General features: G+C 33.2%; 1 protein-coding gene across 1 annotated transcript in view; it reads left to right on the top strand.

Annotated features, from left to right (window-relative positions):
- The first annotated feature begins 1,758 nt into the window (after nucleotides 1-1,758).
- LOC149080047 (cysteine-rich venom protein AnHyalC-like) overlaps nucleotides 1,759-21,715 on the top strand; it is a 41,604-nt gene continuing 21,647 nt past the window's right edge. The window contains exons 1-2 of the mRNA XM_089238572.1: nucleotides 1,759-2,135; nucleotides 6,120-6,429. Of these exons, the coding sequence (XP_089094698.1) occupies nucleotides 6,139-6,429 (291 nt within the window). The 5' untranslated portion in view covers nucleotides 1,759-2,135; nucleotides 6,120-6,138. The remainder of the gene's footprint in view (nucleotides 2,136-6,119; nucleotides 6,430-21,715) is intronic.

The raw sequence follows: 21,715 nt of genomic DNA, 5'->3' as shown, positions 1-21,715 counted from the left end.
AGCCTGTGGCGTCAACAACTCATGTAATAATTTCTCTTCGTCTACTTTCTGCCATTGAACTGAACAGGCGGAATAATATCATGCTGTCAAATAAATGTTTTTCCTACTTATTATTGACGTTTTTATCCCACTCGACGTCGTACCCTTCATAAGTATTTTTGCGATTTTCACCGATTAGACGTGGTTAGATATACTATGTTCTATGGCAATTTTTGTTTCTCTTGGTGCCTAATATCACCCCTGTGAGTTCGTTGCCACTTCAAGGTAACACCCTGTACACATGTAATAGCGAAAGAGAGCAGGCAGGGACTGAATTTAAACTGAATGCATAATTTAGATTCATTTGTACCACCATGAAATGCATTGTACAAATACCTTTAAAATATGCATCCAATTTAAATGCTTTTTATGGTTTTACTAACAACGCGAATCCACCCACTTTAGTCTGCAAAAGCTGGTGTTGACACCACCCAGTCGAGTTCGTAGGTATCCCCATCCATTTGTGATTTGGTCAGCTCATTTCTGTGTCTGATACATTCAGATGGAAAAGATAAGCTCCTAAAATGTCCAGACAATTCAATTTGATGCTAAGAGTCTTATATTGAAAGAACGGTGTTCTGGAGAAACATATGCTGCTTTTTTCTTTTTTGAATGCAAAATTGTTCTACTGGCTGAATCTTTCATTTTACATGAAATGGTTCGAAAACTTTCGGAAAGAGAAGTGAGGGTACAGCTGGAAAAATATTGCGAGGTAGACACGAGATCATCGGCCTCGAGTGACAGTGATTCTGATGATGATTGGCACTAAAATTCAGCTAACGACGCGGCTGTTTTATGTTAGCACGTGCATGCATATCAACGGAAATGCTCGTTAGCCGAATCTGTATTCGTTAGCCGAGGCAGAAAAATTGCAAAACAATCTTCGTTAGTTAGCCAAAAAATTCGTAAGACAAGGTGTTCGTTATTTATTTGCAACCACAAAAATCATAGTTTATTTATAATTAATAAATTCATTCATTCAGTAAAATAAAAGAATTCATTAAGTTGTTTCGAGCTGTAAAGTGGTTTACCGCACAACATTTTTTTGTTCTGCACAGAAAGTCACAGCAACTTCATTAACACTTAGAGGGTAGATAGCACAGAATACTGTTGTTATTAAACATCTTCGAAAGAACAAAAACTGGTGAGGAATTCAAAACTATATTGACGGTGATTTTGAAGGAAATATAAAAAATATCGTTGTATAGAGCAGTTTAAAAATCTCCTAAAAAATATTGTTATGAAAGGATTTATCGTAGTTAAAGGGTTTATCGTAGTAAAAGGATTATCGCATCGAGGGATTATCGTTATATCGAGAGGAGTTTAACATTAGACTATAGGCAATTCCAAACAAGATTTGGAAAAATATCGTTGTAGAGGAATTTATCGTTATATCATTGTAGTGAGGTTTCACTATAATTCTGAAAAAAAGTTTTATTCAAAATTTTTTTTTATGAAATTATAATTTAAATAAATAATATATATATATATATATATATATATAACAATTGTGTGATCAAAGTCAACAGTGTATAGAACTGTGTAATTTTTATAAGTTACCCACTTTTTTTTTTTCATTATTATTATTTTGTTTTCTTTTCTCATTTGAAACTCCTTTCCTCATTTTCTCAAGGATACCTGCACTAGGTCGTTCTCTCATTCAAATTTAGAGCACGGAAAAACACTTTCAGTCGCTGAGCAACTTTCTCGACAGGTGATCGGTTGTGACTCGACGAAGCAGCAGCCGCAAATCGGCGATTAAAGAAAACACTTGTTATATATAATAGTAAAAATAAATAAAAATAAATGAAATAAAATAAAAAGAGATAAAAAATAGACATAGAGAGAGAGAGAGATCGAGAAAGAAAAAGAGATTGAGATTTCACAGAGAGAAGAGAAAGAGATAGAAGCTATGAATGCCATACTAACGAGAATCAGCAGCATCTTCTTCTTCGGCATCATCATCACCAACGGGCCTTTGTTTTGAAGAGGCTACTGGCCTCAGGAGGTGGTGGACTCATAACGGACTAGGCTCATCCAGGATCGGCCACCCTTAACCTACATTAATTCGACTTTCCCTTTCGCTAATCAAACAGGTACATTTTTGCATTTTTTACATATTTTTGATTATTTGAAAAATAACTATTGATAATTTTTTTTTTTCCTTTCCTTAAATTTGGAATTTGAATTACTTATGAAAGTTTCTGACCATTGTTCGATATCGATAGTATTACGCTGTAATATTTTTTATACTGATATAAACACATATTACATTCTAATTTTATTACACCCAAGGGATTACAAACTAAAAATAGAAAAAAAATAATAAATCTAATTAAAATTTTTTTTTTACTATCTAGAAAATTATAAATTTATTGTTTTTTTCGATTTCTAAATTTTAACCCAAGTCTCAAATTATATTTAATACCAAAATTTAAATAGTTATTCAACAAATTTTTTGGTTACTTAAAAAAATATGGGGAAAATTGTGTTTTATTTAATTTGCAAATTTAAATATTATTAAATTTTTAAAATTGTTCAATAAAAAATCAATATCTACATTGTATTGATTATCCACGAAAGTGTGTTGAAATTACTTTTTGATTTGCATGAATTAATAAATCTCATTTTTAAAAACTTTTTATTATCTAAAAATTATAAATTTATTGTTTTTTTCGATTTCCAAATTTTTAAACATAATTTTTTTTAACCATTTTATTATCTAAGAAAGTTTTAATATATATTATTTTTTCCAATATGAAAATTTAAATAGATTTCATTTACCAAATTTTTTGGTTGTCCAAAAAGATAAGTGGGAATTGTGTTTTTTTTAATTTGCAAATTTAAATATGATTAAATTTTTAAAATTTCTTTTATAATGTAAATGATATATGAAAACTTTTTGTACACGTTTTTTTTTTAATTTGAAATTTATTGTGATTGATATATTTAATTTTTGAATCATTCCTTCTTATTAATGCATGGTAGGGCACTGAAATTGTATATCTGTGTGAATTAACTTTTTATAAGATTTAATATTTGATATGAAGGATTTTGAAATTATTTTCAAGTTCAATTGAAAAATAGTCAGTTATACAAATCAGTTATACTATTGAATAGTTTTTGTAATATGTATATAATAATACTTACATTACTGCCGCGCGCGCGCGCGCGATTTCATTACAGAAGTCTCATTTTAATAAATATCCAATAATAATAATCAATTGAGATTTTATGTCAAGAATCAAAATTATTATTGTTTCATTTTCTTAAAAGTGCAGTGAATATCCTCTTAACAGTTACCTTGTAGATGTGGGTGACCCCTCTTATACAGCCAAATAATAATCAAGTTTTGTTTCAAAAGCTTCAATAACGCCCTCTTTTTTTACTATCCTTCTATAGAGACGAATTTTTTTTCCCACCGGTGTCCACAAAAGAGGGGTTTTACTATAGTTATAGAGAATCGGAATCATAAATAAAATGTATCAATAAACCATAAACGAGATCGATGCAATTATTATTCCCGACTAGAAATTCTCACTTCACGCTGTACAAATTTCGTCTGACTAAATTGATTTTGATAGTTTTTAAAGTTTTGGAATACTAAAATATATTTAGTAATTTTACCTGAAAAATTATTAAATTCGAAAATTCATTTTTTATGAGTCCAACAATTCAAAAATATTTATGCAAACATTCATCAAAAACAAAACTTTTTAATTAATTTTTTTAACATATTTTCGGAATCTAGGATAAGTATTGCAGAAATTTATACAAATGTCATTTTCATGGTAATCTTAATTATATTCAATTTAAATTTTCCTAATTTACGTAGTTTAAATCGATTGGTTTTGTGTAATGTAGCTGATTTTGAGAGTGAAAAAGTTCTTCATTGAAATGATTTAGAACTGTCATATTAGAATCAGTCTATTCGATTCGATATGAATAACAAGCTTTGTCTTTCTATTGGGTATTCTATTCGTTTCTGGCGAATTCCCAGTAATATATGGTTTAAATCTTGCCATTGCATTAATGTGATTTCGTACGTTTATATTATTGCACTCTGTTTTAAGGTGATAAAGGGTTTTACGAAGAATGATTTCAAGAAATAATTACTCATAGATGAATAATAGTATAGAGAGCCGTCACATTAATATACAATACAATATTCTCCAACAGCCGGTCTAAAGAAAGTTACGATAAGAGCCATCGGAGTAGAAAAGAAGAGAGAATTATTCTTTTCAAGATTCATTCACACCATGCTGATTAAAATATATTGCTCTCCAAATTAAATCGTAATAAATTGTGTATTCACTTAGCGATCGTTACTTTAGCCCTAAGCCGTTCTATACGTCTTGCAACAGCCGGTTGCCTCCGGGCTAGACTCGATAGTGGTGAAGCAATTACTGAAAAATCTGCATGCGATCATTTGCCATTCATACCTTGACTCTGATAATTTAGGCAAATAGTCTAGATGAATGGAGAGAATAGACATTGGTTAACTCTGAACAAGTCAGATCTTGTATGATTAGAAAAGTTTTTTTTCTGTATTTGGAAAAAGATTTCTCCGTGAGACATTATTGGTCTGTATTATTTTGAAATTCGAGATGTATTGATAAAAAGAGATTCATTAAATGCAAAGTAATTTTTCATCTAGGTAAATACTCATTTTTTTCATGGTTTATTTATAGTTTTACTTGATGAGTTCTCGTTTTTTCTCAGTTATTACAAATCGCCAGAGGGAATGAGACAATGTTAAACTGAATGTTGTACACCTTAAAGAGACAGGTAAACTTTATGTTAGGATAATTGTTTCGGAAATCTATAAGAGCAGTTCTCTCTGGGAAATGATGCATTGGACGGACTTCTTTCAGTGTAAGTTGAGAGTTTAAAAACAAAAAAAGAACTAGTTGTTGACCTGCGCTCTAGGGTATAAGTATGGGCGGTTCTCACCAGGGAACTCTCGCGTAAAGAAAACCGTGGAAGCTTAAAGAACAAAAAGACAGAACTGGAGAAGAATTCCCACGCTGTCTGTCAGCATTGCGTTAAAGAGTTGATGCAACAAGAAAACTCCGAACTCATCTATAATTAGTTATTTGTACACCGTATTGAGTACATTTAAAGACATAAATTATACGAACGAAAACATTTTGACGTGTCCGAAAGTTTCCCGGTGTTTCACTGATGGTAAACCAAGTCACGCGAAAGTAATAATAATTTACATACACAGTGGTTCCATCAAGTAAATTTTCCCATAGAAAATAATGGAAATTCCATTAATTAGTTCCACGCTGCCGAAATGTAGATACTCGTATAAAAGTTTATTAGCATGGCATAGTACAGTGGTTTTATTTCTTGCGGAAATAGTTTCAATAATATTTTTTTTGCTCGTAATTCAGATTTTAGATTATTCGTGTACCGAGTTATTAAAATTAGGTATATATATATATACATATATATATATATTTTTTTTGTAATTTAGTTTTAACTATTCTTAAATTAAGTGAATCAATTACATTGCTTGTGATTTTCAATTTAAATAATTGAATATCATGAAATCATTGCATAGTCACCTTGAATACATTTTCGCTTAGAAATTACTTTGTTTTCGTTAGAAATTACTTGGTGTTACCGATGGTCCCAGATTTCTTGGCTTATCCACCACAGTGCAAACATTTTTAAAAACATGATTTTATAGGCTTGCGGCACAACACTAGGTTTTGTTTTGAAAAATAAATAGAAAATAGTAAAATAGAAACAAAATAACTACATGAAAGTTAAATGTTGTACTGAAAACGTGCAGCGGATATACCCAGGCTTATTTTGCACTATTTATACACTACGGCAATTCCGAGAAATTAATAAGTCAAGACATGAACATAAATATTCCGAGAGAATTACCGTAATATTTATTTAATAACTCATAAAATTCTCCTGTTTAGAGTTGAGCTTTTAATAAGTTTATAATTTTATATATTATTCATTGAATTATTTATTGTTGATCACCACATGTTATTATTTATTATTTTATACAATAATTTGTTATAAATTTCCGAAAATATGAATTTTTGTTTTTCCAGGTTGTTGTCCCCCTTGGAAATGCCAAATTTAAGGAAGTATTTTGCAATTCTGGTGGTAATTGTTCTCCTAACTGTCTCCGATGGATGGTACCCTTACCAACAACAGAACTGCCCGGACATTTATCTCAGGTACAGTCGACAGCATACGGCTTGTCGTCCTCCGAATCCGTATTGTGAAATATATTCGCGAGGAATCAGCAAACGGGATCAAGAGATTATCATACGAAAACATAATCTCTTGAGGAATTTCGTTGCGCTTGGATATGAAAGAACTAATAATCAACCATCGGCAGCTAACATGATGCAAATGGTAAGTGTGCCTCAGTGATATTATCACCCGATCGGGATTGACGTAAGGCATAATATAGTTGCACCAATGTATTTCAGATTTTAGAGGGAGCAATAAATCAGTAAGGTAAACTGAGGCAACTAGAAATTGGGGGGTAAGTGGAACCACACATGATTTGCAAAATTCAACTAGCTTCTGGGAATGGTATCTTGCGGAACTTTTCTTTCATACTTAATCTATTTTTCAGTACAAATTTCTTACTACTTTATCTGTCATTTTAATGTAATTATGATATCTCTTGAGGTAAAGTAGGAATGAAGTGGTTTCTCTCCCCCCCCCCCCTTTTTCACTGTGCGGAGGCAAGTGGAACCCAATGCATTTATACCAACCCCATACCCCGCATTTTCTGAAATTTTGAGTTGCCCTTCTCATTTGCCTCATATAAAATGTCGGATAATCTTTACGGAAGAAGTGATATTTTTACATTACGAGTTTTTTTTTCCACATTCCAAGGTTATTAACTAATATTGTGAGTTTTCTCTGCATAATAAAGTTGTAAATAGCTTTTTATATCAAAATGATAAACGTTTTTGGCTTTTTATGGTATAAATGAATTTTTTCCTTTGTTCAAATATCTTTCATTTATGAATCATCGTTTTATGAATAATTTTAAAGGACAATCAGCGTCAAGTTCCACCTGCAACCCCCCCTCAAGGAAGCAAGTTGAACAACCACTCCACTGAAAAATAAAATTAATCTCGAAAAGGGGACACTAAAGAAAATGTGGTCAAAGCAAGCCCTAAAAATAGAATAGTTCAAAGAACCTGCTGCCATATTTTTCAAAAACTTTCGTTGACTTCTCCAACGTAGGTGCCAGGTTGAACTTGAACTAATGAAAAAAGCGGTTTCATTTACCTGAGTTTACCTTATGAAAAATAAAATAAATGAAATGAATTTTTCTCCCCAAGAACTTTTATAAGCTCTGTCGGAAACATCGAGTCAATCTTCATAATTTCATATGAGTCTTAGGGATGCTTCTTAAGGTGTGGTTCGTAGAATGGCTCGAGGCCGTTTCATATTCGCAGAACAGCACAATTTTTCTAGTCCTAGGGATGGAAAAAATAAATCATATATTTATTGAAGGACTCTTTTTTTTGTGTGTGTTGAATTCACTCAGTTGACCACACGCAGCACGACTTCACTATAAGAAATCACTTTTCTCGAAGTTTCGTGTATTTTTCAAAAAACTTTTTGAAGTTTTTTTTTTTCGCAGAAGGAGATAATTACGATTGCCTTTCTCATCTGTTCGTGACCTCTGTCAATCGATGCTCCAGTCACCAGAGAGCACTTTTATATATATATATATATATATATATACATAAAGTCAACCTTGATATATATACTATGTCTTTTTTATATTGTGTGGCCTTGTTTCTCGTGTTTCAATTTCTTAGTGTTCCAGAACCATTTAGTTTTATCTTCTTCGATGACATATCAATTTTTTTGTTATGATTGTTGTCGTTTTGAAGCTTATCACCTGGAAACAAACCCTCACGATTTAAAATTTTGTTACTCTTTTTTTCTTCTTCGATAGTTTTATCAGTAATAATACATTGTTGATCACATCCATTGAATTGATAATAAAATAAATTACAATTATTTCAGACACACGTGAATATTATTTTCCGTAAATTAAGGAAACATATTAGTAACATTTCGGTAATTCGTTCCAAATCAAACTAATGAATACGAAATTTGAGTATTTTGTTGAGAAAATAATGCTAAAAAAGGTGAAATGTATTTATTATGTTTAAAACTGTATTGAATGATTTTGATGAGAGTTGGATGGCCGATTTGTTGTGATGACTCTGAGCATGCAAGTCCATAGACTGATTATGTAAGATTAGTCTATGTCAAGGTTTCTCAACCTGTGTCCGTGAGGATAAGTTGGTCCGCAAATAAATGGTCCACAGGCAGATTTGAAAATGTAATTCTGATGAAATGAAAATTATTCAATTCTATATGCAACAAATATTAATGATATTCACATAGGCTCGAACATACTGTAAATTAGTGGTCCATTGAATTATTTTAGAAATTTTTGTTGTCCTTGGGTTCAGAAAGTTGGAAACACTGGTCTCTATATGTAATGTCCGGATGAATCGTGATGGACAGCCATCGCTTGATTAAATCCAAGTTAAAATCGGATAGAGGGGGTAAAATGATTGAATGTGAGTTCTTTTGAGTTTCATAAATTTTGACTACAATTTCCGCAGAGTTGGCATTCAGAAGGTGTAGCCAACCACGATCAAGAGCTACAAGAATGTTACTTGTATGTACTTGAATGTATTTGAACGTGAACGAGAGAGACCGATAATAAGAATAGAACCACTCGATCCCAATCTAAATAAGGTACTTCTTGCTGCGTCTAACGGGGGGATATCATCGAATTCTGCGTGTAGAACTTCTTCATTTACGTAGCTAATGCAAATCGACTAGCAGATAGATCCTGTACCTCTTACCTCTCGTTCAAGGAGAGAGCATTTGAAGTGGGCACGTATGTCCACTCGACTTCAGATCAATAGAGGGCTGTATCCTTCACGTACGTGTCTATGTTTTGCTATGAGCGATAGCAGACGTTGTTAGATTTAGAGAGAACTCAGAAAACCAGCTATCATCAATTAATCAATCAATCATCAGCGAACGAGATTCATTCACAGGAAATAGTGTCTGCGTGTTTCGGGTGATGTATATCTTGAGATGGACAAATACAAACACAAAGACCACAACACAGGCAAATTGCCCAACGAGATGGCTGAACAAATATCCCCATAAAAATATGGATGATGAGGATGACGGGGGTACAGACCCATGTCTTTAGACGTGGAACAATGACTGCTCAAGTCTATTGAGTTAATATCCTTGGAGTTTGTGTGGGTCTTTATGCGGTGTAATAAATATTTCCCATGCTGTATTGCTGCTTCAGGTGATCACACCAATATTAAAGGTATTTTTGCCTATATTAGGGGTGCTCAGCCTTTTGGATAGCACGGGTCACTTCAGTGATTTGAAAACCTGTCTCGGGGCACTAAAATAATTAAGTATCCTGTCACTGGCCGCAAAATAAAATGTTTAGTTTTCTAATTTTATACATGTGCTATTCTTGAAAATAAAATTACTGTCTGGAAATTTTTTTTCATATGTGTTATACGGAGTGATTACTTAATTCCCCTTGGCGCATTTTACTGGCGAACCGTTGATCCTAGAGGCATATTTTCAATTATAAAAATTATACAAATAACGTGTAGAACTCAGATACGTCATTCATGTTGCAAGGGGATGTAAAGTTATTAAAATAAAAAAAAATAAACTTTTTATACAGGCACCCTATTCTCAAAAACCCAATTAGAAAGTTGTTGCCCTGTCTCTTTTGAAACCAACAAAGGAAATTCCACGTTTATAAGTGCTATATTATACGCAGAGATATTAGAATTCAAAAATCGGAAGAAAGTTGAGAAAGAGCAGCATAAATAAGGGAAAAAGCGTTGTCCATTAGTTTTTGCTTTTCTTTTCCAAGTTTCCTCTGATTTTGAAATCAAATATCTCAGTGAATATTGCACTGAGAAACGTGGAAATTTTCTTGTTGGCATCTGAAAAGACAAGCCAAGAACTTATTGGGTAAGCTAATTGAGTTTTTTGAGGACAGGATGTCCGTATAAAAGTTAATTTTTTTTATTTTAATAATTATACAACTTGCAACATGAATGACCTATATATCTGAGTTCTATATACACGTTATTTGAATAATTTTTCTAACTAAAACTATGTCTCTAGGATCCGCGGTTCGCCATTTAAATGTGGCGAGGGGAATTAAGTAATCACCCTGTATAATTTGGCACAATTTTATAAAAATCCACACATAACTTTTCAAGTTATCGCTAACCTTGTAATTTTTTCTTTAACTTATGAAAATCAGTGTACGTTTACAGTTTTAAAGGATTGTCATGATTCTTACGGAGGATCAATCTCTCTCTCACACACATACTACAGATATTTTTCTATCTTTGCTAAAACGTATATGAGGTTATCCTTTAAAAGTTCCGTTATATCTTGGGTTTTGACATGGAATTGCTCCCAAAGGAGAAATATTTGAACATACTAATTCCAATACATTTCTAGTCGCTTGTACAATCTATCAAGGGAAATTTATCGTATTCTTGTGTTAGAGGTTATCTTTTTTTTTGTTTTTTTAATCAATAACACACCCATCATGGGAATAACGATACTTTTTTATGGCAACATTTCCCAATGATCGTGAGGAAAGTCAATGACCTTAACGCGATCTATCATTTTTCGAGCGAAGAATTTGAACAGTTTCCTTGTACATCACGTCTCGCCAATGACAACGATAATACAACAATCTGTCGACTAGCTTGGATGCATGTGTTAGCATAAAACGGCTCCATGAGGTTCGTTATTCATTACCTCGGAAAGGGTTTTTTTTGTAGATCGATGGTTTTAACAGTTTCTAATATACATCAAAGTTCCAGTTTGAAGGTTAACGTGTTATCTTGAAATAATGTACGAGTTTTTTCTTTAGTAATTTTTCATAATAAATATATTTAAGAAATTTCATTCGTTGCAATTCGACACAACAAGTGTTTGAAGTCTGGTTGAAAACTTGAATCCGCTTCAGCTCAATTAACTAGCGAACCGTAGGTTATAAAAATATATTTCTAATTGGAAAAAAGTATTTGAATAATTTAATTTTTTTTACGCCTCCCCTCCTTTAGCAAGTTGTTGCCTTGTCTTCGTGAAACTCAACGAAAATAACTTCCAATGCTGTCACTGTGATATTGCTTATTGAAAGTTATACGGTGTCCGAATTTCGGAAAGTTTAAATTAACTGCAACTTCAAAAGAATTTTTCGAATTTTCTCGTTTTTTTTCTCAAGTTTGTCCCTTAATATACGCTAATCTTTCCCTCATTTTCAGCAATTTTCGAATTCAAATATTTTGTATAATATTGATTTGAACCGTATAAAAAATTAAATTTTGTATCTCAGTAGATATGTATACACCCCTTTGTAAAAATGATGACATACCTGCGATGTGCACGTTATTTAGATACTTTTTCTAATCTAAAGTACGTTTCTATAACTTCACGAGTTATTTAAGCTGAAACGCACTTAAGATTGATTGGTTAACGTTAGCACTTTCGCTATCACTGTCCCGTGGACATTTTATTGTCTTATTAATATCTTTCACAAAATTGATTTTAATGAAAAATATTGGTTGCTCATTGCATTTTAATCGTTATCGCAATACCCCACTAGGATATGTGTGTCTCGCTAAAAAACACCAATGGGATACATATGTCCCCTCTGATCCTTTCTCCTCTGGTGATTGTTTAAATATTTTTCAGCATATTATCGGTATTCGTATATTAGTTGATTTATTAAAGTACTGATTTTTGATTTACTTGTCAGAAAAAAAATGGAAGTGAGAAACTGTGTGTTAAATCTCGCACTCTGAAAACTAAGTTTTCACCCTGTATAGGTTCCACCCTGTATTACATAAACTGTAAAACTGTAAAACTAACACTGTAAAACTAAGTTTTCACCCTGTATTACATTTAAAAAAATTAAATTTCTAATTTAATTCGTTTAAGCTGAATTGAAAAAGCATCTTTTTAAATTTTAAAGTAAGCGTAAAGTATATGGGGATGTTTCAAGAAATTAATCAAAACTCTACGGTTCATTCTAAAATTGAAGTAAAAGAATAAAAAAAATGCAAAAGAGTGAAATCAGTTTAATAACTTCACTCACGTAAAATAGTAATGGGGAAATTTAAAAAGTCTAATTTTATATGGCTCTCAATCGAAGAAAATAGCAACTGTATACTGTATATATAGTAGAATTCACGTCTCGCTTTATTGGACCGGAATTATACTGTAAAACTTTGATAAATGTTATTTCATAAAACTTGAAAAATGCAACCAATAAGCGTGCTGAACACATTAAAGCAGGCTTATTGGTTGTTTTTTTTATCAAGTTTTCTAAAAAACCTTTTATCAAACTTCTATAGTGGAATACCCCGGCCTTAAACCGAAATAAATTCCACGTAACATTTAGAAAAAAAAAATTCGACATATCGATGATTGATATTTTTGACTTCTGCTATTTTTCATGTCATAAATAAAACTTGTTTTTTTTACTAAAACCGTAAGCCGGGATTACACTATAAAAGTTTGATAATGGCTCTTTTATAAAACTTAAAAAATGCAACCAATAAGATTATTGGTTACATTCGAGCGAATGTAACCAATAAGCTTATTGGTTGTTCTTCCCAAGTTTTCTAAAATATCTTTTATCAAACTTTTGTAGTGTAATACCGGCTAAAAAAAGTGAGAACATCAAGAATTTCAATCACGCTATTCCGGTGCATCTTTATCCAAATTGGGTTTTTTTTCGGTAGAGCAGAGAGAGGTACACATTCCACTTGTGGATATTTCTTATGATTAAAAGCAATATAAAAATTAAATTGTTCCTTCCAATTATACTATTTTACGGGAGTGAAGTTATTATAGCTTGATTTCGCCTTCATGAGATTTTTTTCATATTACGGAGTAAACTCCTCGGTGTGTGATAGAGAGAGGTGCAAATTTCACTGATTGAGGGTTTTTTTTTGGTTTGGACGTTTGGAGTAATATAAAACTTTTAATTTTTATATTTCCCTAATTTATATTTTACGGGAGTGAAACTGAGTATAACTATCACATCTCAATTTTTCTCTTTTGCTGTTCATTTTCCACTTACATTTTAGAATCCATCAAAGAATTTTTATTCCTTTTGGACGTTCTTCATGAAACACCCGTCTAACTGGATTGATGTCACACTTTGAACAAAACAAATTTCATATTTTAGATCGTAGTTCCCCCAACTTTTTATTCCATCTCCCCGTTTCTTCAAATTTTTTTTCTCATCGCTCCTTAGCTTAATTGACGATGCTTGATGGATAATTTTCATCACACACTTCAATTTCTGATTTTGTATGCAGCATCAATCGTTTCCTATATCAAATCCCATCGTCACATTTTCTTATGTAGGCCTTGGCCAACAATATGTATAAATAAAATAAATAAGAGGACCCACAGTATCCCATATTGTACCCATAGCTTCCACGATCCCCTTGGATCATTTCATAGCCCCCTGGGGGAGCGATATTGCCCAATTTAGGAGACTGTTTTAGATGACTCAAAATTTTCACGAAAATTACTTTTCAATGTTATGCGTCACTCGACTGAACTTAACAAACCGAGCACGACCGGGCTCTGTCGTATTAGCGATGCAAACTAAGTGCCCCGGAGGGTGCGGTCGTGCTAGAAAAACTCCAGTCGGCAGTCCGGCTGGTTAATCAAGGGAACAGGGGAAAAGAAAAGATAATAAAAGTGAGAAAAATAAAAAAGTAACAGAATATGATAACAATTAAGCTACATACGTAAAACATCACAGAGCCCTGCGAGGCTGAGTCCAAAATGATATCAGCAACGCGGAAAGGGCCCACGCGTGCACACGATGAGTCGCTCGACTGAAGAATATCTTAAAAAATTTAATCCTATAAGCGGCGTTGACGAGATATCTTCCCTCATTGAAAACCTTTAATTTTAGCATTGAGAGCCCAAATATTTTGAAAAGTTGATTTCTCAATGGAATATTTCCCCCTATACCCGTTTGTTTGCTTCTGCTTAAAATCGGAAAAAAGCCTACTTCATTAAAAAAGATATGACATTTTGAAGGGGGTTTGGGGATTTTTGCTGTGACGCTTAAAGGGTTACATAATTTCGTACAGAGATCCAAACTCCTTAGGATTATATGTTTCTCAATGTTTATGAAGTCCTTCGGATAAAAAAGAGAGATTATTTAATCCGTATATAAAGAAAGTTCGTGTCATCAAATACCTATGCTTAAGTGATTGCTGAATAGTGGAGGTTTGTCCGTTTAAGAACTGGCATTATGTCTGCTTAATGACTACTATCAAGCTGTAAATTGACCACATTCTCTTAACACTTCTGTTGCAAGTGAAAGCTTGGCCAAGAGACGCCTATTGCGTTCCTAACACTTTTCTTTTCGTACTTAATGAATATCATTAGATGAATGCTCATCTTTTTTTGGTTACAAAGAAACAAAAAGACACACGTGAGGATGTTGAGCCATGTTGATCAGAAATTCATTCAATATAATTCAATGAATAAATGAGGGAGAGACATAAAAAAAATGAATAAATAAAACTTGAGGCCAAAATAATTTCTTTTAAAATCCGATTACCGTGCCGCATTTTTGCCTCATCAACGTTGCTTATTCCCCCTCATCAGCCTATTTATAAAACTAATACGCTGTAATCATGACCTCAAATTATCTACTTGATCACCTTAACCCAAAGGCAAAGCTGTGATGGCAAGTTTTACATGTTTTTGCAACTCTCTCTCTCTCTTCCGTGTAGGTAAGTCTAAGGGTTTTTTTTTCAACATTCAGTTTCATTATCTTTAGAAGAGGAGGAGGAGGATAATAATGATTGCACCTTGAAAACTGCCAATAAGCGTTTTGTCATGGCAGGTGATTTCACTAGAATATTGGTTAGGTAATTATACGAATATGATTCAAATGAATGGAGTATAATGGTTTCGAGTTTTTTTTCTTTGAAGGGGGGGGGGGAATTCCTCTATATACGTGATTGCAATCAAGATAGAATTTCACGGATGGCCTTAATTAACACCACATATAGATCAGTATTCTCTTTTTATAGGAAAAACCGTAGATAATTAACTATTGTAATAACTATTATAATATTGTTATAACTATTGTAAAATGGAGCTCGTGATTCAAATTCTATGACTTTTTTTTCATTTTATTATATCTCTTACATAAATTCCGTGACACGTGGTTGAATCATTATTAAAAGAAGTCACTTTATTCTCATTTTCTAATACTACTACGTTCAAATAGTTCTGAAACTTATTTTATTACGGAAGAATGAATACAGATAGAACCTGTTGATTTGGTGTTTCCCTCGGAGTAACTACCCTGTGTAATTATGTATTTTTGCCATTGTTCATACAAAAATGTAAATGCGGATTGCAAGCCCCTTCTTTTGTCACATCCTCCAGTGCCTTCGTTGCTGCTCGCTGCACTTCTTCGTAACCTGAGAATTGTTGCCTCTAAAGCAAATTCTTTATCCAAGGAAAAAGTCACATGGCGAGATCAGGGAAATGAGCTGGTTAAGCAGTATCGGAATGTCATGTTGTGACAGGCAATGTGACACCAGGAGGAACCTGTGAGTCCTTAGAAGTCAGCATGATTCGGTGAGTCGCAAGATCTTTGGAAGGCCAAGTCGTGGTTGTTCTATCACGATAATGCGCCAGCTCACAGGTCTTTCCTGGTGTCAGATCACCTGCCAAAAAACATGACACTCCGATACTTCCACAACCAGCTCATTCCCCTGATCTCGTCCATGCGACATTTTCCTTTTTCCACGGATTAAAAATTTGCTTAAGGGGCAATGATTCTCATGTTCCGAAGAAGCGCAGTGAGGATGTGACAAAAAAAGGCTTGCAATCCGCATTTACATGTTTGTATGAACGATGACAAAAAATTCATAATTGCACGCACGGGCTAGTTACTTCGAAGGAATCACCAAATAAAATGGTTCTATCTGTATTCATTCTTCCGTAATAAAATAAGTTTCGAAACTTTTTGAACGTAGTATTATTTTTAACCCTTTACTGATTCAACCCTGTGAAAAAGGATTGAAAAACCTTTTTTTTTACAGAAATGGATTTAAATTAGTGCTATTTTTTTTAGCATATTTTTTATTTTAACAATAAATCAACACAAAAATTCAATTAATTAGTGTGGATTTTTTTTAATTGGCTAAAATGGTTAATTAAGGGTAAAATATACAGTTGGGATACATTTTAGTAACATCTATGAATAGATAAATCCTTGCTTAGCAAAGTTGAATCGTTTTTACTCTTGAATTTTATTTCTAATTCCCTCAAATTCATACGATTTTACAAATCTCTGAACATGTAAAATTTCAGCAACTCTCAAAAAAAATGACACTGACAATGAAGGAATCAATCTTTCCCTGAAGGGAATCAATATTTCTAGATAAAAAAGTATTGCACTGTTATTTATTACGTCATTATCTAATAAGTCTTGTTTAATACGTCATTCTTAGTCATATTTTGTACTGAGGTATGACACTAGAACATAGCTTCCCAAACTTCTTATTCCATCACCCCACTTCTTCAGAATTTTTTTTCTCATAGCCCCCTGCTCAAACCAACCCATAGAATCCTATGTTATACCCGTATTATTTCTATCACCTCCGGACCATTCCATCGCCGCTAGGAGGCGATATTGCACATTTTGGGAAAGATGTACTTTTTAAAATACCAAAAAAATTGAGAAAATAAATTATTGTAATTGTTTTTTTTTGACCCTGTATATACCATGTATATCCATATTTATACGGGACCATAGAGGGTTAATTCATAAATTGAAGATTCTCAAGTCTCCTATAATAACATCTGGATGAATGTCACACAACACTAAAAATCTTACATTTTTTTCAAGAAAAACTTTAAAATATTTTAAAAGGAGTATAACATACGAGAAATAAGCTTAAGTAAGAACTCTTATCAAGTGACCTGGAGTTTTTTTTTCATTTTAACATTGTCTTTTTTCACGTTCAATAGACAGTATAAGAGGGAAAAAAACTATTCTGAAAGAGTATACGCTCGAAAAAACTTTCACATGATGAACCTAGATGAAATAATGCAGTGCTAATGTCAGGCGTGGAATAGCGTAATTTGATAAAGTATTGGAAATTGTGTTTGCATAATTGCGTTAAATCCTAGAAAATAGAAGAAATATCTTCCAGTGCACCGTTTATCTCTGGAGCATGAGAGTTAATGGAGTTTGAAAGAACAATGGCCGTAAGACGGCGTTCATAATGTGATGAGATTCGGTTATGGATAACTTTAACTTTTAGTTTTTACAGTAACAAAAATTCCCTGCTTGCTCTGTCGAAGACATATTTAGACCATACATAACGTTAGTATCCATGTCTTTAAACTTTTAATACAAGAAAGGTATGGTTAAAAAAAATTGCTATTGAATAAAAGCTGTGCAAAGTTTTTCGAATATTAATTTAAATTACGTTAAATGCGTTGATTTTTGAAATCTAAATTTCTATGCGTGAATTGCAGTTTAATTAAAAAAATACTGTTTGATACATTCAATAGAGCATTAGAACGGTTTATAATAAATCGATAGTTTCTATTTTTGGTTCAGTGCCAGAATGAATAAAAATAAATCGAGAACTAATACCAAAGTCATCTTTAAATTGCAACTAAAATTAAATATTACAGTACCATTAGATGAAAAAAATTGTTGAGGTTTACAACGAAGATATTTAGGTATGATTAATATACGGGGTTGGAAAAAGTATGTGACTTCGTGAGTTCGATGTCATTTGCAAATATCTAGCTAGTTTATGTTTACATATAAAGCTTTTAAAGGATTCGAACCATTTAATATTAGCCATTTCTGGCGTCGTATCTGGCATTTATAATGGCTTATTTAATAATGAAATTTTTAGATGCATGAGAAATATAATGGTGATTGGTATATCGACGTAAAGTTGTTCGTGAATATTAATGACACGAATTCGGCTTTCATCATTTCATCATTGCCGAGAGAAAGAGAGCTGTAAATCCAGTTATAATCCATTATTCAGATGTTTCGAATTGAATAATAAATTATCTGTATGTACGGTCGATGTCGTAACATATTGTGCTGTTCATAGTATATTGAAAAACCGATATATAGTACTGTAACTTTTCTCACTCACTTGATGTGAACTCGATTAATTCAACCTGATTACCATATTAAAACTATTGGTAACATGCTTTGAACATAATCTGATGGGGAAAAAAATGAGAAATATCCTGTCACACAAAATTCTGATTAAAGTTGTTGAGCATATACAGCTCTCCTCTTATCGAATATGTGATTATACAATGAAATTTATGTGAAGTAAAAATGTTTTTATATATATAACTTTCCTACTACGTGATTGTCATGAACATGTATTGCTAGCGCGCTGGTCCTCGCCTATTTTTCAAATATTCCGTACATCACGAACCGATGAAAATGTGTTCGGGAAATTATTACCAAGCCTAGTCCTATTATAGCATAACGCTCTTATAGACGTTGAGCTTAAATTCTAGGATATCTTTAAATACAAATTTCCAATAGAGTTTGCACCCTGTTTAAATTTGAAATCAATGAAGCTTACAATAATCTCGTCTGAGTAATAAGAAAACTATCGGACATGGTGTTTGTGTGCTAGAGCAGTGTTTCTTAATCTTTTTTCACCCATAGCCGTCTTCGGATCATTTTCCTTTTCGTGACCCCCCCAGTCATATTTAGGGCCCCCTCACCCTCATCTAGAAGCGAGATCATTGTTCTACGTTATGCAGTCTCAACACCATGGGTCTCAGAGTGATGCTCTGGGGCTCCCAGAATTTTTTGGAAGCCCATTAGCTGGTAGCAACAGCTACTGAGTCGCATATTTACATACTTAAACTCAAAAATCATAGCAATAGATCATTATGTAGCTCTTCAATGATCATAAGGAACTCTACCAGAAGGGGGGGAGGGGGCTCTATCTCAATAGCAACATGAGCCTCCAAGAAACTTATAGTCTGGGGATTTCCCTACCTTCCAGGCTGGAACCCAGCCCACCAATTAAAATCATTTAAGAAATCATAGTATCGGATCTCAATATCATGGAGACCTCGTATGTATCCGAGCCCGGGTGGTCCTATGCCTTAAATGGCAATAGTTCTATAAGCATTTCTGCTAAATTCTAAAAGTAGCTACACTTTTTCTCATCATATTTCACCTGGAAGGTTTAATTTTTCATATCTGAATTTTTTTTCACTGCTCTCTGTGGTCCCTTAGCCACCTGTCACGGATCCCTTTAACATATCCCAGTATCACGAAGAGGCTATATGGCCACAGGTTGAGAAACGCCATGCTAGACTTCATAACTAGAAATGAAAAATGTTGACCGCAAACGCGGTCCGCCTTTATGTTCTATCAGTATTTTTTTTACCCAATGTCCCTCACAAGACCTCCTTCCTCCAAAAAAGGAATGGCCTATCTGAAAGCTTAAGGACACACGCATATCTAAATATTCAATTAGATAGTCGATTCAGTTTGCATAAATGCACTTTAAGGGACCCACGATTCCGTAACGTAAAAATGGTTCTTAAATCGAAACCATCTTTAATTGAGCAGGTTTCGTAGGATGAGGTTATGGCCTTTAAATGCCTATAGCTCTCACGTACAATCTTCATTCATCACATATCTACAACATCATTACGAGATTAATATGATCGAGCGACTAGGCTGTATTCTACAGAAGCTGTGTTTTGATGTTGCCAGCATCCCAGCAAGTCCAATGACAAACAAATCAAACAACACGTGAGATTATGGTGTTGAAACTGTAGCCTAGATTCTGACAGTACGCTCCTTGAATCTACAGTGTTCCATAAAAAAAACTGACGTACCCATTGCGGTTTGCGTCCTTAGACTTGTCAAAGAGTTGGTTGGATTTTTTTCTGACATAAGAAAAAAAGTTCAAATTCTTGCCAATAGGTGGCGTTACAAATTTTTGTTCCTGATAATAAGCATATTCAGTAAAATGATCTCTCTCGTGCGCGGTTACATTCTCTCATTTATAAGATTTTCTGTGCTCCCGCCCAAAAAAAAAAGAAAATAATGCTACAGTGGAACCTCTCGATAACGGGCACCCATGGGATCAAAAATTTTGTCCGCTAACGGGGTGGTACGATATACAGTAGAACATAGTTTATACGACTTTCACATTTTTACGACGTTTAGTTTCAGTCGCAATTGATTCCTATACCAATTTTAATGTTAAAATGTAAATGTTACTGTGTGTGTGTAAAAGTGATACACCGGTGGTTATGCATAATCACCAGTCGTCTCTAAAGAAAGTTTGATTAAATTTCACTACATTCACATCACTTTTACCAGCGATTATATATAATCAACTAAAGTTGGAAAGTCTGATAAATATGGAAAAATTTATCACCTTTCTTCTCTTCATTAAACCAATTAATTATTTTTATCCGTACATGATACGTGCACTACGTATATATATTTTGCAATAAAAATTGAATTAAATTATATAAGTGTGAAGAAGATCATAACAACATTATTAGTCTTGTAAAGTTAGCTTAATCGCATGTATCAATTAACAAAACCAACAGCACCATTCGAATTCATCATCCTGGACCATAGTCCTGTAAAGTTAATTGAGTAATTAATTGATTTATCATATTTACCAAAACGAGCTTGGTATTAAACATAATCTTATTTGAATATGATAAATTCTCGGTTTAGGACCAAAAATTAAAAAAAAAGTAGTTTTGAAAAAAAATTGGAGTTTGCGTGATTTCACTGTTCGCTATCGAGAGTGTCCGCTAACGAGAGTGAGATACCGAAAATTAAGCCTTATTCCACGGGACCGGGGATCAAAGTGTCCGTTAACGGTTGCTATGTACGTCTCAATTTTAAGTCGCAGAAAGTTCAGATTTTTTCTCTCCCCCCCCCCCAAAAAAAAGATTTTTCAAAGAGTCCAAACAGATTTTCAATGAAGTTTTCATGTGTATAACTAAATTGGTTAGATTTCTGTCAGAGAGCGTATTATCTTCTTTACTTGGACTACAACTCTGTTTATGACTGACTAACCATCGATCAAAATATTCCCTAAGTTCTTGGTTCTTTTCCATTCTGTATACAACCCTCATGGTGAGATTCTAGTGCCCAATGTGGCTTATCAGTATCAGTTGGCCAGGTCCCTTCACAGGTGCTAGGGATTTCAACTGAAGGGGTTAGTTGAATTGATGTGATGAGAGAATGGTGATAGAACTACGAACTTGCAACCAATGGCAAGTGTTTTAGAAAGATGGCACATTTTTTTGTCACAAGAGATTGCTTTTAATGTTTAACTATTTGTAATGTAATGAAAGCAGTTATTGATTCCATTCAAAATGAACGAATGAACTAGAATTAAGCTTATAAAAGTTACACGATGGCCACGAAAGCTTTTTTTTGTTTCATTGAACGAATGAACGTTTGATGATAACTAAGTTAGGAGAGCTACAAAATGCACATGACAACGATGAAGAGATCAATGCGGAGGATGAT

The sequence above is a fragment of the Pholcus phalangioides genome, unplaced genomic scaffold (assembly GCF_987345545.1).
Source record: "Pholcus phalangioides strain wild (caught in Gottingen) unplaced genomic scaffold, Ppha-v1.0 ptg000011l_1, whole genome shotgun sequence".
Taxonomy (NCBI): domain Eukaryota; kingdom Metazoa; phylum Arthropoda; class Arachnida; order Araneae; family Pholcidae; genus Pholcus; species Pholcus phalangioides.
Note: the sequence above shows the minus strand (reverse complement) of the source record. Positions and strands in the feature narration are given on the sequence as shown.